The following is a 17,753-nucleotide window of genomic DNA, read 5'->3' on the forward strand; positions in this document are numbered from 1 at the left end:
CAGCAGCAGTTACTAAAACAGCTCAAGATACTGCTTTGCTTGTGAACAAGGTAGATTCATTAACATTAGCGCTTGAGAATGTTAAACAGGAAATGTTTGCCCGAAATACACAGACGCAAACAGAACTTTCGTCTTAAAAAAAAAATCACTGAGACCTTGATTACTGATAAAATGATGGTATCTCGGAAGCTGGAACAAATAGAGAATAGACGCTTAAATTTGAGAATCTTGAATTTTCCTATCTCTATTGGAATACCACCGATTGATTTCTTTAAGAAATGCCTAATTGAGGTCTTGAACTATCCCCAGACATCTATTCCACCAATAAACAAAATCTATTACCTCCCAGTAACTAAACAATTGGAGGTGAATCCAACTGAAAAAAATCAAGAATTAGAACTGAATCTTCAAGACATCCCAGCTTTATTGGAAGAATCCATATCAGAGGTCTCTACACATAGGACACTTTTAGTGTCATTTGTGTTTGAGCAAGATCTAAATGCTTTAATGAAACTTTACTTTAAAATTCATTAAAAACATTTTGTGGACAAAAAAATTGGATTTTCCCTGACGTTACTAGAACGACTCGAGCGAAGAAAAGTGTTTCTTGCGTATAGAGAAGAGGTTAAATCCATGGGAGCAAAATTTCTATTAGCATATCCCTGTAAATGTTGTATTAAATACTAGTGAAAAAGGCCCGTTTCTGACAGAAATGGAATGGGCGCTAGCAAGGTTTTCCTCGGAGTGTGTATGTTTGAGAGAGTGTGTGTGAGATTGAGTGTGTGAGAGAGAGTGAATGTGCGAGTGTGTGTGTGTGACAGAGAGAGAGTGAGACTGGGTGCGAGTGTGGCCGTGAGAGAGAGAGAGTGTGTGTGAGAATCAGTTTGTGCCAGAGGCCCCTCCATCCCTCCGAGTTCCAGGGTCATCGAGTTCCAGGGTCATCCCCCCTCCCTCCGAGTTCCAGGGTCCCTTGCAGTTTCAGGGTCCCCCCCACCCTCCCTCAGAGTTTCAGGGTCCCCACCCTCCCAGTTACAGGGTCACCTTACCTCCCTCCCTCCCAGTTCCATAGTGCGCCTCCCAGTTCCAGGGTCCCCCTACCAGTTCAAGGGTCCCTCCCCCTCCCTCCCAGTTCCATGGTCCTGTCCCCTCCCTTCCTCCCTCCGAGGTGCTTGGTGGGGGGGGGGGGTTGCTATTTACTGTCAACCTAAGGAGACACTGCTTCTGGCGTCCAGCAGCTAAGTCTTGTCGTGACCCACAGGCAGCTGGAGCTCCCTCATACTCTTTCAGTGACACACATTGACAGGGAACGGCTGGATAAACTGTTTTAGTGATATGTAGTTTAGATTTCATGATATTGATATGAACAGATGTGTAGCTTTCAAATAAATGAAAAAGGTGTGCAGAGCTTTCAAATAAATGAAAATGCTGTGCAGTAAGAAACCAAAAACAAAAACCTTTTGTCCTTTACCTGTAAAGGCGCAGTTTATCCAGTAGAAACAGCTTTAGATGTGTTTCAGATGGAAGAAGGGAAAAAAAACGTCAATGTGTATCAGCAGCTCGTAGGTGTGCTTGGTTTTGAGTGTATGGGAATGACGGCTGTGTTGGGGAGTGGAAATAGAGATTAACCAATGGGCCTTCTTGCTTACATTGTAGTTGATTGGGTCAGTTCCCCTCGTGTGTAGTAATCGTCCTGCTGCATGGCCAGAGTTGGAGAGGAGAGGGGGGTGCGGCGGAACGGTGATCTAGCGGCTGCGGGAGGGTGGGTGAGGGGGAGTGTGGGTGGGGAGACGGGGTGCAGTGGCGATTTTGTTTGGTTTTCAGTGTATGGGAATGATGGCTGCGTTGGGGAGTGGAAACAGAGATTAACCAATGGGCTTCCTTGATTCGTTGAGTGTGTTTGCTCCGACCTCGACGTCATCACGTTGTGACGCGAGGGCGGGGCAGACACTCATGGCCAAATCGGATATCTCGATCGCCTCAAGTTTCCGGATTGAGGTTTCATTCGAACGTTGGAGGTGCCTTTTATATATAGAGATTTGGGCAACAAATATGTGTTCTTTGATCCAGATCAACTTAGACACTCTATACAAAATAAAAAAAACTGCCTAGATAGTTTATGTGAAGTATTAAGAATATTATAATACCGGGATAAAGCGGATCAGGCCATATGCTTTGTAATTGTTAAAGATATATATCTCCTCATTTAAACTCCTCCTCCCAAAGCTAAATGTGGTCTAAGAAAGCAGAAATTAACATTTCCTTGTTGAAATAGTTTTCCTTTTTTTTTTCTCATTCGGAGGTTATGTGTTTGATAATGAGTAATTATATAGTTTTTTTCTTTGTTTTTCTTGCTTTTTCCCTTAAACACAATCTCTGTAATGGAAGTGCTGTTTTGCAAATTTATAAGTTAATCTTGTAAATTTAAAGAAAATTCAATAAAGAAAATTAAAAAAAAAATTACGCATAGGCGCTCCGTAGGCTAAGCCTCCTTAGCCCCAATTACAACCTTCTGTTCAAAATTCTGGGTTATTTTCAGCCCTCAAGACACCTCAGACCAGCTGAAAGTGTCCCGAACGCCGGAAAGTCCCCAAGGCTGCTTCTAAAATTACCTCACTGACTCCACCCAGGGGGGAAGTGCACTTTTCTCCCCTGGTATAGAATGCAGACAATTATCAATATAAAGAATGAGAGAAGAGCACAGGAGATAGGATAAATATAAAGTTTATTATCTTACCCACAGCAAGCAGTCAATTATAAGAATATAGACATATATTCTTATGGGGATTCTTTAGATGGAGCGGCCGGGAGGCCTGACAACGCCTATGATGGTCTCCCCTTTGCATTGGAGTTGTCAGTTCTTAAATATTCTTTTTGGCCCCTTTATTTCCATCTAATTTGACCTTTACTGTTGCATCCCTAAACCGCAAATTTGCACCACTCAGTTCGAAAGTTCCCCTTCTGCTTTCCATACCTGGACTTCCCAGTGCCTCTTCAGGTCACTTAACCACGAAGTTCTCATTTTAACTTCCACCTGTTCATTACCTAAGTTATTCTTGTCAGAGCTAAATTTCGACATCCGACAGCTGCCAACTGTCAAGAAGACATGTCACTGAAACTTCTCTTTTTTTTTTTTTTTTTTTTTTAGGGTCAGAAAGCCAATTTGATTTTTATTCAGGCCTTGCTTATCAAAAGCACAAACCAAGCCTGCTTGGCCTATCTTTCCCATAGATCAGTTGTGACAATATTATACACTTTCCTGCCTCCCAAACTCACTGCCTCTCCTTTCCCATCCAGTCTTACCCCATTTCTGTCTCCCTCCTCATCCATCCCGTATTAGCCTGTTTCTTTCTCCTCTCCCCTCTCATCAACTGCCACCACGCAACACAGTTTTCCTTCCTCCTTCCCATTGCAGCTCTGCTGGGCCCACGCTAATATCCAAAGAAGACAAATGGGACCGCTGATTTTTGCCTGCCACTACTGTTTCCTGTGCTGCTCCCACCTCCTCCAATGTAAACTTCTGGGACTGGCACAAGAAACCTCCTCAATGTTCAGATTAGGACCCACCCCTTGATGCTTATGTCTGTGTCTAGCTGTCTATTCACCTGAGGCAGATGCTGACACCCTCTCCAGAAGAGTTCTGTGCTGACTGTTCTTGTGTGTCTGACATAGAAGCAGAGGAGGTCTTGGAGATGGCCTCCTTTGGTCTACCTTCAGACCCCTCCCCACCTCAGAAAAAGAGAGAGACCCAATCAGATGCACTCTCCTTTGTTTGAATTTTGAGGGAAATGTCTAGAGCCATTCCATTTCATTTGGATGCTGAGGGTGAGCCCAAGGCTGCTATTTTTGATGTCCTTGATTATGAGGATCCCCCCCAAGGAGACCGTGACAGTACCCAGGCACGACATCCTACGGGAGGCACAGATGAAGAATTGGGAGACCCCTCTCTCTGTGCAGCCAGTTCCTAGGAAGGTGGACTCCATGTATAGAGTACAGAAAGCTCCCGAATTCGAGAAGACCCAGCTCCCTCACAATTCTATGGTGGTTGAATCTACGCTCAAAAGAGCTAAGGCACTCAGATTCAAGAAGACCCAGCTCTCCCACAACTCTATGGTGGTCGAATCTGCTCTCAGAAGAGCTAAGAGTTCTAGGACCCACGGCACCCCTGGAGTAAGATGCTAGGACCTCTTTTGGGAGGAAGATTTACCAAGCCTCAATGCTTGTGTGCCGCACAAAGTTCTACCAACTCTACAGGAGCATTTACTTGTGGCACTTGGTGTGCAGTATGTTAGAGTTTGCAGATACTGCCCAGACCTCTGCGAGCTAGTAGCCAAGTAGGAGTGCTGAAAGCACTGGGCCCAGGCAACTTTTGATGTGGCGTCCAGGCTTTCTGCATTAGGTATTGATGTGTGCAGACTCGCTTGGCTGCATGTCAGACCTAGTACCAACTGTTCAGGAAAAGCTGGCAAATGTCCCCTGCTGAGGATATAATTTTTTTTAGGACACCGCAGCAATGACACCATGAAAACCTTCTCTCGGCCCACTCTTTGTGTGACCTTCTCTTCTTGGAGACATACAGGCATAAATCAGAGGGAGGCCCTTCTACTCTCAAATGCATATGCATACCTTTCTGGCACAGCCTTCCCAGCAATCACCAGGGAACTGCTCCAGACCTAAGCAGCAGAAGTCCTAGCTGGTGCCTCAGTCAAATCAGGGGCCTAGCTTTTGACTGTCTCCAGGAGAGCATAGCCACAGAAAAAGTGACCATCCCAGACTTCCTACAGATAGAAAGGAGGCTACATTTTTTTCAGTCTTATGTACATGAGTATTGCCACACTGGGACAGACCAAAGGTCCATCAAGCCCAGTATACTGTTTCCAACAGTGGCCAATCCAGGTCACAAATACCTGCCAAGATCCCAGAAAAGCACAAACATTTTATGATGCTTGTCCCAGAAATAAGCAGTGGATTTTCCCATGTCAATTTAATAATGGTCTATGGACTTTTCCTTTAGGAAGCCATCCAGACCCTTTTTAAACCCCGCTAAGCTAGCCACCTTTACCACATTCTCTGGCAACGAATTCCAGAATTTAATTACACGTTGAGTGAAGAAACATTTTCTCTGATTCGTATTAAATTTACTACTTTGTAGCTTCATTGCATGCCCCCTAGTCCTACAGTTTCTATCTCTAGCTTTTCCTGTTTCAGCTTTGTTGTCTCAATCTCAGACATTTATAACCTGCTGAATTCCAAATAAAATTGATTCAAAGTGGTTTACAAAAGGAAATAAAACAATACAATAACAAACATTGACAGAAAATCAATAAACAATTAGCATATTCCTTAGCTTCAGCAGCAGATGAATCCAGGAACTGGTGGGTTGTATCCGTCTACCAGCAAGTGGAGATAGGGAACACTGACCCAGAGAGCCCAGGTCCTTCCCTCTTTAGTTTATCTCTATCTCCAGCAGGTGTTAGACGGATCTTAACAGCTCCTGGATTCTGTTGGGAAGAAGTAGGCTCCTGGTCTGTCCAGTTGAGCTTGGGTTGTGTGGCTTGTGGTGCCTACTTTAAAAGCATACCTGATTGCAAGTCCCTGCATTACCCTTGTGATCTTTCTCCTCTGCTGCCTTTCTGTGCTGTGCTTACTGTTTGCCTGGACCTTCCTCACAGCAAAAAAAAAAAACAAAAACGGAAAATATGCAGTACGTTACCAAACCTGAGCTCCTTGGACTGGGTATTGGGGAACTGAACCGCCGTGTGGTTCCTCCTGGGAGGTCCACTGCGAGCATAACTGGTGGTAGGGTGAGTCACGTGATTCCATTCCCCTCAGTGCTAGCGCCGTTTCGACTGTATTATGGCGGCAGAAACTGTTAAGTGCTGATTGCGCTGTGGCAAGCGGCGCAATACGGCCAGAGTTTGTAGCTCGACCTGCCTGAAAGGCTTGGGGGCTCCAGGTGCAGCGGCCAACGCTGAATTTTTCCGTGTACTTGCTCTCAGCACAGGCGTCATCTTGGACGCACCGGAGCAGACCATGCGGTTCCTCAGGTGGAGCCCTTCGGGAGGACGATGGCCAGTGTCACTGAGGGGTTTTTTATGCCCAGGGATTCTCGAGGGGCTGCAGCTGCCACTGTTACTGGTGTGGGGGAGCAGGGGAATCCTTTTCCCCCTGTATTCATTTTGTTAATGCACCAGGCCTTTTTAATGAAGCAGGCCTCCCCCGTGGCTGTCAAACTGCCTCTTCAGTCCGCAGTTCCTGCAGCCCATGAGTTTCCTGCACCTGAAGAAAGAAGCCTTATCCTCCCTTGCAGGGGACACCTCTGCGCTGAAGCGTATGCGGGTCCACTCTGTTTCGGCGTCAGATTGTCTAAGCGCGCATTCTCCTCAGTCCCTTGGTGGGGGCGTGGAGGGTTCCTCTAGACCGTCTGAGGTGGAGAACCTGGAAGAGGGAGAGATTCTGCGGGATGAGCAGGAGGAACAATCTGCGGTCTGGATTTTTTATAGGGAAGAGCTTATTACAGACGCCTTACAGGCTCTAAATATTGAAGACCCAGATGGGGTAGCGGCCGCTGCTGTTAATGTTAAGATGGCCAGCACTAGAAAGCCTTCCTGGGCTTTTCCCGTTCATGAGGCTATTCAGGACCTCATTACAGCACAGTGGATGGAGCCGGATAGGGCCCTGAAAGTTTCTTAGGCTATGTCCCGGCTCTCCCAGTGGGGGAGCCTCATCTTTCTCTGTTTACCTTTCCGAGGGTAGATGCGCTCGTGACGGCTGTCACTAAGAAGACCACCCTCCCGGTGGAAGGCATTGAAGGATATGCAGCATCGTTGGTTAGAAGCTTCTTTGAAGCGTTCCTTTGAGGTTTCGGCCCTCGCCTTACAAGCTTCTATTTGCAGTTCGTATGAGGCCAGAGCATTCTTGGCCTGGCTTCAGCAGGCAGTCCAATCCAGCATGGACTCCGCGGGCGCTCTGGTGGAAGTGGCGCCTCGCATGGAGTCAGGGCTGGCTTTCTTGGCTGATGCCCTGAATGATTTGGTGAGGGCCTCCGCCAAACAGATGTTGTTGGCACTGACAGCGCGACGCTTGCTATGGCTTCGTCACTGGTAAGCGGATATGTCTTCTAAACAACACCTTTCCCCTTTTGGGGAAAGCTTTTATTTGGTGAAGATTTGGAGAAGCTGGTGCAAGATTTGGGGGCTTCCTAATCCCATCGGCTGCCTGAGGATCGGTCAAGGCAACTTTCAAGGGTTCCACTTCGAAGCCTAGGCTTCGTGACACACATCGATACCAACCTGGACGTTCTTCAGGTTCCTTTCAGCGCTCCAAATTTCAGCAACGTTTTTCCTTTCGTTCGGACAAAAGATCCGCATCCGCTGCCCAGAAGCAGGGAGGCCCAGGACGGGCTCCACAATGATGGTGTACCGGTCCATTCTTCAATTCGAAGCATAGGGAGATGCTTGTCCCTCTTTTTCGAAGAGTGGACCAAAATCACCACGGACCAATGGGTGTTTGACATGGTCAGCACAGGGTACAAGTTGGAGTTTGCGACTTCCGTTGGAGACGCCTTTTTGGAATCCCGTTGCGCCACGGCCGTGAAATGGGCAGCGGTGCGTGAATGTTTGGCATCCCTGCTGCAATTGGGAGCGGTAGTGCCCATTCCCAAGGCCAAGCTGTGTGCAGGCCGGTACGCCATTTATTTTGTGGTGCCTTGGAGAGGAGGGTCTTTCAGACCGGTGCTCAACTTGCGCAAAGTAAACGAGTGCTTGAAAGTGAGGCATGGAAACTCTGCGTTCAGTGATTGCGGCGGTATAACCGGGGGAGTTCCTTACTTTGCTGGATCTCAAGGAGGCATATTTGCATATTCCAATTTGGCATCCTCAGCACCAATTCCTACACTTCACAATTCTAGGCCAGCATTTACAGTTTCAGGCACTGCCGTTTGGGCTGGCTACGACACCGCGCACCTTTTCGAAGGTGATGGTGGTGGTGGCTGCGTTTCTTCAGAAACAAGGAATCAGTCCATCTGTATCTGGACAATTGGCTAATGTGGGCGGATTCCGAGCTGGAGAGCCGGCTAGCCACAGCCCGGGTTATTGAGGTTCTTCAGGCCATCGGTTGGGTCGTCAATTTCCCCAAGAGTCGGCTGATCCCCTCTCAGTCACTCGACTATTTGGGAGTGTCCTTCAACACAGCGCTCGGCTGTGTTTTTCTTCCTGACGACAGGCGGTTCAAGTTGCAGTCTCACATTCTTCATTTGCTCAGGCTGCCTCGCCCCTGGGCTTGGGATTATGTTCAGGTGCTTGGTTTGATGACAGCCACCCTTGAAGTGGTGCCATAGGCGAGATCTCACATGGGGCCCCTGCAGCATGCCCTGCTCAGTCAGTGGTCTCCGATGTCTCAGGAATATCAGCGACATCTTCCTTGGAAGCCGCAGGCCAGGGACAGCATGTCTTGGTGGCTCTCCAAAGCCAATCTGCGGCGGGGGATGCCTCTCGCTACCCCACAATGGCTTCTGGTGACCACCAATGCCAGTCTATTGGGATTAGGGGCGCACTGCCTGCATCACTATGCTCAGGGCCTTTGGAGAGTGCTGGAGTCGAGTTGGTCCATCAACTGTTTGGAGTTGAGGGCCATTCGGCAAGCCTTTCTAGCATTCCACGCAATTCTGGAGGGGCGTGCTGTGCGAGTGCTGTCAGACAATACGATAGCGGTGGCCTACATCAACCGCCAAGGTGGTACTCCAAACCGACAATTGGCCGCAGAGGCGGCAGCCATTCTGTCTTGGGCAGAGCGACATCTTCTGCTCGTGTCGGCGGCACACATTGCCGGGGTAAGCAATGTACAAGCTGATTTTTCTCAGTCGCCATTCCCTAGATCCAGCGGAATGGGAACTGGCGACAGAAGTGTTTCAGCAGATTTGCCTCAAGTGGGGCACTCCTCGGATCGACCTCATGGCATCCAGCAAGAATTCCAAGGTGGAACAGTTCTTCAGCAGACGAAGGGAGCCTGGCTCCACAGGGTTGGACGCTCTGGCGCAACAGTGGCCGTTGTCATCACTTCTCTATGTCTTTCCTCTGTGGCCCTTGATCGGGTGGGTTCTTCATTGAATTCGACGCCACCCAGGTCGGGTGATTTTGATAGTGCCGGACTGGCCATGACGTCCATGGTATGCGGATTTGATAGAGATGCTGGTAGAGATTCCTTTCCGTCTTCTTCTGGTGCCAAACCTCCTGCATCAAGGGCCAGTAGTTATGGAAGATACTTGCTGCTTTGGTCTTACGGCCTGGCTCTTGAAAGGGCAAAATTGAAGAAAAAGGGATATTCTGACAAAGTCATTGCAACTTCGCTGCACGCTCGCAAGCGATCTACGACTACAGTTTATGCACAAGTGTGGCAGACTTTTGAGGCGTGGTGCGCGGCCCCTGCTTGGTCGGCCTTTTAGGCGTCTGTGTTCCAAATGCAAGCCTTCTTGCAGGAGGGCTTGAAGAAAGATCTCGCTTACAATTCCCTGCAGGTTCAAGAGGCAGCGCTAGCGTGTTTTCGGGGATGTGTGGCTGGTTTGTCGGCAGCTCACCTGGATGTGGGCCATATTTTGCGGGCGGCCTTGCACCTTCGTCCTCCGTTGCGTAGTCCGTGCCCTTCCTAGAGTTTGGGGCTGGTGCTGTGGACCTTGCAGTTGGTGCCGTTTGAGCCTCTTTGGCAAGCCTCTCCAAAACATCTTACTCTCAAGACAGTGTTTTTGGTAGCCATGGCGTCTGCGCGCAGAGTGTCCAAGCTTCAAGCCCTCTCATGTCAGGATCCCTTTTTGCAGTTCTCGGAGTTCGGAGTTACCCTCCGGACGGTTCCTTCATTCCTACCTAAGGTGGTTTCGGCGTTTCACCTCAACCAGCCTCTGTTTCTTCCTTCTGGAGGGAGGATTGCCCGGAATCCTTCTGGCAACTGCGTTGTTTGGATGTTAGGCGCGTGTTGTTGCAGTATTTGCAGATGTCGAACGAGTTTCGGTGTTCGGATCACCTTTTTGTTCTTTTAGCGGGACCACAGAGAGGTTTTCTGGCGTCCAAGGCCACCATTGCACACTGGCTTAGGGAAGTGATTATCTCTGCTTATATTCTGGCCGGGAAGTCTCCACCGGAAGTCTTGAAGGCACATTCCACACAGGCCTCTTCCTGGGCAGAAACTACCATGTTTTCAGTCCTAGAAATCTGCCGGACGGCTACTTGGGCTTCTCACCTCTCGTTTGTGAAGCATTATAGACTCGATGTGGCGGCCCATAGCAATGCTAGTTTTGGGGCGAGGGTCCTCTCTCTCTCTCAAGGAGCTGCTGCTTCCCACCCAGTTTAGGGATTGCTTGGGTACATCCCACCAGTTCCTGTGTTCATCTGCTGCTGAAGCTAAGGAAGGAAAAATTAGAGCTTACCTGATAATTTTCTTTCCTATAGTCGCAGCAGATGAATCCAGGGTCCCTCCCTGGTTTCATGCTGTGTATATATAGTTCAGGAGCTAAGAAAGAGAAGAGTTCCATGTTTCATGCGTTAGAGTTTGATTCACTGCGTTTCAGTGAGTGTGTTTGTTGTGAGTAAAGTTGGGATTCTGTGTGCTTTTCTCTGCTTTGGAATGTGTGATATACTAAAGAGGGAAGGATCTGGGCTCTCTGGGTCACTGCCTTCTTTCAGTGTTCTCTATCTCCACCTGCTGGTAGACGGATAAAATTCACCAGTTCCTGGATTCATCTGCTGCGACTAAAGGAAAGAAAATTATCAGGTAAGCCCTAATTTTTCCATATCGCCCTAAATATTTTCAAATGTTTACAAAATAAAAAATAATTAGTTCGAGCAGCCTGAAAAGAGAAAGAGCTCTCAATATTTTTTTAAATCAGACACCTTTACATGGGGGAAAATGAAGCAAATAACAATCTGATGGAACGAAATGTTTTCTGGTTAGTTGAAAGGGATATCACGTGAGTTAAATAATCAGGGGCTGTTCCATAAAGAATAGTGAAAATAAAACATGACAATTTAAATACTAAGGGCCTCTTTTATCAAAGGGATAAAAGGGGTTATGTGGTGGCATTGGCACACGGGTTTGCTGTGTGCCGAGGCCCCCTTTTACCGCCGCCGAAAAAAGGAAATTCCGGGCAGGGCATGGAAATGGCCATGCAGTAAGTGAAACACTTGTTGAATGGCCATTTCCCAGGGGAGCCCTAACCACCATCTGCTTAGGAGGCAGTAAGGGATCCTGTGCTAACCCGGCGGTAACCGGACAGCGTGCGGTTAAGCCCCTGGTGCTAAAAAAATGTGAAGTATTTTTTTGAGCACTGGAAATGGCGTGCATTGGGGGCATGAGCCTGGCTGTAGCACTTGATTAGCAAATGGCAAAGCGGCAGTACAGGTACCTCTGCTTTGTAAAAGGACCCCTAAATGTGCCTGCACCAGTAGCCAATGAAGTTTCATGTACAAAGGAGTGACAAACACATTTTTTAAATTTAAAAATCAATCTAGTACTTGTATTCTGAAGCAGTTGAAATTTCTTCTGTAATTTAATTGACATTTTGTAATTTAATTGTCGTGAGACACTATGTATAAGCTTATATCATACCTGCTTTCATCTTTGCTCCCTTGAGACAGCATTGCCTACCCTGATCTGCTGCTCTGATGCAGTGACTGTATGCTTTTGCCTTTGCTTTTTTGGTTCGGCTTAACATTTCTATTGTTGACACAGTGACCAGTTTCTCTTTCCTAAGTTGCTGTGATACTGTTTCCTGCTTATCCTGACTTTTGCTGTCATTTTTACCTGCTGCAGCATCATCCAAATATCATCATTAAGTATAAGTGTTGTTGGAACACTGTGAGCAAGTGATGTTCATTACTGCAGTATTGGCCAGTTATGGCTAGCCTTATACTCTCAGTGCCAAGCATTTAGGATAAAGAATTAGCAAAACATACAGATTCAATGCAGAAACCATGCTGACCAGCTCTTCTTTCCATTACAGGACAAACTGAAAAAATTTAAAGCCTCTGGACATGATGTTGACCTGGAGGTCATGGACCATTCACTGCTGGCCCTGCAAGGTAACCATTCATGAAAAAAAAATGTTAAGTAGGATCAAAGGTCCTCTTCTCTGAGGACAAACCAACCATAGCATTCTCACAAGTGGGGAAGTGATGAAGTCCCCCCATGGAGCCCCGGTATGGACACTACTCAAGATACCCTTTTAGAAGACCCGCACTGCGCATGCATGAGTGCTTTCCCAACTGGGACCCACAATTTCAATTTCTCCACAGAGCTGAGAAGACACGTCTTCCATTGTGGCAGCAAGTAAAACTTTTTTTATAGCTATTTTTGGCCTTCCTGCTCTTAATTTGTGTAAGAACTGTGGGATTTTTCTTTTTTGTGTGTTGTTCCCCCTTCCTCTTTTTTCTTAGGGTTTTTTTGGCCCTTTTATTTTTCCTTCATTTTTTTTTTGTAGCTCGCAACTGTTTGTAGGCCAAAGCTTCAGCTGGGTTTGAGTTCCTGAGAAAGATTTTCTCCCATTTGTTCTATAATTGAGCCGTTTGATTTCACTGCAGCTATTTTCCTGTGATGCCCCACAAACCTGTCAATGGGGTTTAAGATGTGCACAGAATGTAATAGGACCATGTCTGTGACTGCCCAGCATAATGTGTGTCCTAAAATGTAGTGGGCCCTGAACATAAGATCTTTGTGTTCAAATGCAGAAGAGAACTCAGAAAGCTAGAAGGGTCTTCGTGATGGATTTTCATTATGCAGAAGTCCGATGCATCAGCATCAAGAGCATCGGTCCGCATGGCTTCTGGAACTCCTCAAGTCACTTCACTGGCTCCCTGTCCGCTTCTGCGTACAGTTCAAACTTCTCTTACTGACCTTTAAATGCATCCATTCTGCAGCCCCCCATTACCTCTCCTCTCTCATCTCTCCCTATATTCCTCCCCGTACAGTTCAAACTTCTCTTACTGACCTCTAAATGCATCCATTCTGCAGCCCCCCATTACCTCTCCTCTCTCATCTCTCCCTACATTCCTCCCCATAAACTCCGCTCTTTGGACAAATCTCTCTTGTCGTCCCCCTTCTCCTCCACTGCTAATTCCAGGCTTCGTTCCTTTTCCCTCGTCTTATGCCTGGAATGGACTTCCTGAGCCTGTACGCCTAGCTCCATCTCTACCTGTTTTCAAATCTATGCTGAAAACCCACCATTTCACCACTGCTTTTGGCTCCTAACCACTACTCAATTCCTGTCAGGTTTTCAGGTTCAGAGCCCGCGGGGCTGGGCTCTGGAGCAAACGTGAGCCCTTGGGCTGCTGACGAGGAGCGACAGCAGCAGGCAAAACCCACCAACCAACACTGGGTAAGCACACTGGCAGGGACTGCAGGCACTGCCCAGCGAACCGGAACAAATGGACTGGAATCCCCCGGACTGGAGGACACAGGACTGGAACACTGGACTGCAATCCCCTGGACTGGAACACACACCGGACCGGAACACACTGGACTGGAGCACATCAGACGAACACACACCGGACCGGAACACACTGGACTGGAGCACACTGGATTGGTCCCCCGGACTGGAGGACACAGGACTGGAACACGGGACTGGAGCACACTGGACTGGTCCACACAGCTTCACCTGCACTTAGCTACTAAGCCCCCCAGGAGTTGAGCTCATGGGTTCGAGTAGCCGGCAGGACTTACTGGACGACACAGGGACCAGGACTAGAACAAGCTGTAACTGAAGTGCACCTAACTCCTAAAGTGACCAAAAGTGTTCCTAAGCCCAGCACCAACAGAAAAGCTCCTAAGCCCTCCACTAACAGCAGTGCTCCTAATAGAAACTAACAGGGGTGCCCCTACGCCCTACACTAACAGAAGTGCAGGGAAACCACAAGGGAAAAGGAAGGGAAGACAAATACCAGACCTAACACTGGTACTTCCTAAGCACCAAGCTGCAGCAGCTAAACATGGGTTCTCACCCTGGTGCTTCCTAAGCACCCAGCTACAGCAGCTAAACACAGGTCATGAGGAAAAGCGGGGCAAGCACAAGGAAACAAGCAGGAAAGCCAAATACCCCAACAACAAAAGGTGCTTCCTAAACACTTACTAACAAGGGTGCTCCCAGCACCAAACTCCAGCACTGCACTAACAGCAGTGCTACACACCGTAGCAAAAGGGAAAGCAGAGGAGCCAAAGGGAAAGACAGGAAAGTCAAACACACACGTCACAAGTGCACACTGACTACACTAAACTAACCTGGACCTAAAGCAAGTAGCCAGAAGCAAACGTTGCGAAGGCTCTGAAGGAAAGAACCCACTTCCTTATCAAGGCCCTCCCAGATGATGTCACTCTCCCTAGACCTAGGCAAAAGCACACTGACCCAGAGAGGCCCAACCCACACCAATGCAACCCTGTGAAGCACTTGAAGCCAGTACACCCAAAGAGAGGTAGAGCAACTCAGGCAACACACACACAGGTGCAGTATAGTGAAACAATTAACCCCATGCTGCTGGAAGCTGCCAGCACAGAGAGACAGAGCCAGCTCAGAAAGGAAAGAGAAAAGAAACAGAAGCCAGCTAAGAAGCTGACTCACAGGAAAGAGGTAAGTTTGAGAGGGGTTCAGACCCCAATCATAACAATTCCCTTCTCCTTGTTCCTTCTCACCCAGTACTTTCCTCACCCTTAATTGTCTTGTCTGTCTGTATTTTTAGATTGTAAGCTCTATCGAGCAGGGACTGTCTCTCTATGTCAGGTGTTTAGCGCTGCGTGCTTCTGGTAGCGCTATACAAATGTTAATAATAATAATAACTGCATTGGACACTGGTGACACATTGGTGCTGAGGGGACACATGGATTCTGCATCATCATCGTCAACACCAAAATACCTTGATGTCATGCACTGAGCAGAGGCTAAGAAGTACCAGCATAAATCCTCCTCGAAGCATGGTGCTGGGAACTTCAGGGTGGTACTCGAGAAGCATCGGTGCTGAGATGACTGCTTCTACAGAAGGGGCTCTGTAGAACCAGTACTGATGTGCCTATTCTCCCTGAAACTGGGACCCCACTTCTGATTCGGCACTGACATCTTTGCAGTCTCTCTCCACACCGGCACAGGCCCTGCTTTTACCAGGCCCTTGAGGAGCGGTTCTGGGTCATGCTCTAAGAGGAGCTAGGACGTATCCTGCAGATGTATGGCACTAAGGCATCGAGGATGTTTGCACCACCTATAGTACCAACCATCTTGTAGACCCACTCTTTGCCTGTTGGATGATTGTCGATGCTGGTGCCTAACCGGGCATCAAAGCTAGAACCTACTGATGCAGTGTGTCTTTCCAGCTCATTGGAGAGGAAGCTACCCTGGAGTCCCAGAGATAACCTGTACCTTTGCTCTCTCACTCTAAGCCGGGACATCCCTCTAGTCAACCAAGGCAGGCACAGACTCAAACTTCTAAATACAATAAACCGGGTAGAGAACCAGATATTGTCACAACACACCGCTCAATATAAAGGTTATCAAAAATGTAGGAGAGAGCATCATGACATGTACAAATGAATAAATAAAAGTGGATAGGAAAAAGCCTCAAGAAACTCCTGGATTAAAAGCCTATGGAGCCGGACTGCTTCATCATTGGCTAAAAAACCTTCCTCACAAATAAGGTCTGCAATGAAATCACTTAGAAGCAAAAAAAAAAATATATATATATATATTATTTTTTTTTTTTTTTTTGCTTCTAAGTGATTTCATTTATATATTGAGTACTTCCTTGTACTCAAAAAGACAGGGGGATTCCATCCTTTCCTAGAGCTAAGGGAACAGGTATCTGGTCAGGAAAAAGTTCAGAATGATTTCCGCACCCATCTTCTCATGATTCAGAAAAACGATTGGCTGTGCTTTCTGGATTTGAAGGATGCTTGTACCCTTATCCAGATACATCCAAAGTCCTAGAAGGTATCTTGGATTTCGAGTAGGGAAGCACCACTACCAGTATAGTATCCTGCCCTTTGGCCTCACATCTATCCCCAGAGTATTTTCAAAGTTCCTAGTCATAATTGCAGCATTGCTACACAGTTTCTGTGCTTGGACAATAGGCTGGTCAAGAGCATATCAAAGACTATGACTGAGCATTGTGTAAGCAATCTGGGGACAGATGTGAGGCCAAAGGACAGGAAGTGGTGTTTCCCTACTTGAAATCTGAGATACCCTCTGTGGCTTGGACGTATCTGGATGGCAAGCTCAAGAATCAGTGTAGAAGACTGTTCAGGTGTTGATGGCTCGTAGGGCTCATTATCAAACTACCCTAAGTCCCATCTGTTCCCATTTTAACAATTAGAGTACATTGGAGCCTTTGCTAGACACGGTTCAAGCTCGAGCCTGCCTGCCTCAGGTACAGACAGCTGCTCTCACTAATGTCACTACTCAGGTTCAGTGCAGCTAGCAGGTGTTGAGGTTAGTAGGCCCATAGCCTCCATAGTGATTCCCATGGTTTGCCTCCATTTGATGGCTGCCCAGTGGACCCTTGTGTCCCAGTGGTGTCAAGCCACTGGGAACCTTGAGGATATCATTAGTTATACTGGAGCTGGCCCAGCTGGATGATTTGACTCAGTTTGACCCTGGTACTCCCAGTCCAAATTCCTCCACCCAAGAAAGTTTTAAACACAGATACATCCACTTTTGGTTTGGGGGCCCATGTAGACAAGCTTCAAACCCAGGGACTCTGGTCCACCCAGGAGACAGAACTTCAGATCAGTCTTCTGGAGCTGCGGGCAATCTGGAACACGATAAATGCTTTCAGAGATCAGCTGTTGAACCAAATAGTACTAATTCAATCAGGTTGTCATGTACTAAGTGAACAAGCAGGAAGCAGTTGGGATATAGAATTGGGCCACCAGCCATGCATGGTACTCAGAACCACATACCTGGCTTGGAAAGACAACTGTCTGACAGACAAGCTGAGTAGGATTCTTTAACCACATGAGTGATCTCTCAACAAGGGCATTGCCCACAAGATCTTCCGAGAAAGGGGAACTCCTTCGGTGGATCTTTTTGAAACTCATCTCAACAACAAAGTCCCTTAGTGTTTATTTATTTATTACACTTGAATCCCATATTTTCCCAGATAGCAGTAGGCTCATTGTGGCTTACAGGTTCCGGAGAGGAGAGTACCAACTCCGTGACTATATACAGAGTGGAAAATAGAGTAGCAGTAGGTGCAAGGAAGCTGATAAGGTTCCGGAAAAGAGAATACAACTCTGGGACGAATATATAGTAGCATATAGAGAGAAGTAATCCCAATGAGGCTGATAAGTCTCAGGGGATGGGACTACAGCTTCTAGTGAGCAATACAGAGTAGGATAAGGGTAGAAGTACACTTAATTATAACTGGTGGTAAAATTTGTACAGTATGAAGTAATATGATTATGTGGAAGGGGTATTGTTCATTTCTTAGTTCGATAGATGTGATGCATTGTTCATGAATTAGTTCGGGTCTGCTGGGTAGGCTTTCCGGAAGAGGTGAGTCTTGAGGTCTTTTCGGAATTTTAGATGGGTGTTCACAGTTCTAATGTTTCTAGGTAATGCATTCCAGAGCTGGGTGCAAATGTAGGAAAAGCTGGATGCATATGTTGATTTGTATTTTAGTCCTTTACAGTTTGGGTAATGCAGGTTTAGAAACGTTCTTGATTCGATGATGTTTCTAGTTGGTAAGTCAATAAGTTCGGTCATGTAGGTTGGGGCCAGACCGTGGATTATTTTG

The 17,753-nt window shown here is 47.2% G+C and overlaps 1 protein-coding gene across 1 annotated transcript in view; it reads left to right on the forward strand.

Moving 5' to 3' along the window:
* AMT (aminomethyltransferase) overlaps nucleotides 1–17,753 on the forward strand; it is a 182,600-nt gene that overhangs the window by 77,403 nt on the left and 87,444 nt on the right. The window contains exon 5 of the mRNA XM_030205537.1: nucleotides 11,987–12,065. Coding sequence (XP_030061397.1) covers nucleotides 11,987–12,065 — 79 coding nt within the window. The remainder of the gene's footprint in view (nucleotides 1–11,986; nucleotides 12,066–17,753) is intronic.

Source organism: Microcaecilia unicolor, chromosome 6 (assembly GCF_901765095.1).
Source record: "Microcaecilia unicolor chromosome 6, aMicUni1.1, whole genome shotgun sequence".
Lineage (NCBI taxonomy): Eukaryota > Metazoa > Chordata > Amphibia > Gymnophiona > Siphonopidae > Microcaecilia > Microcaecilia unicolor.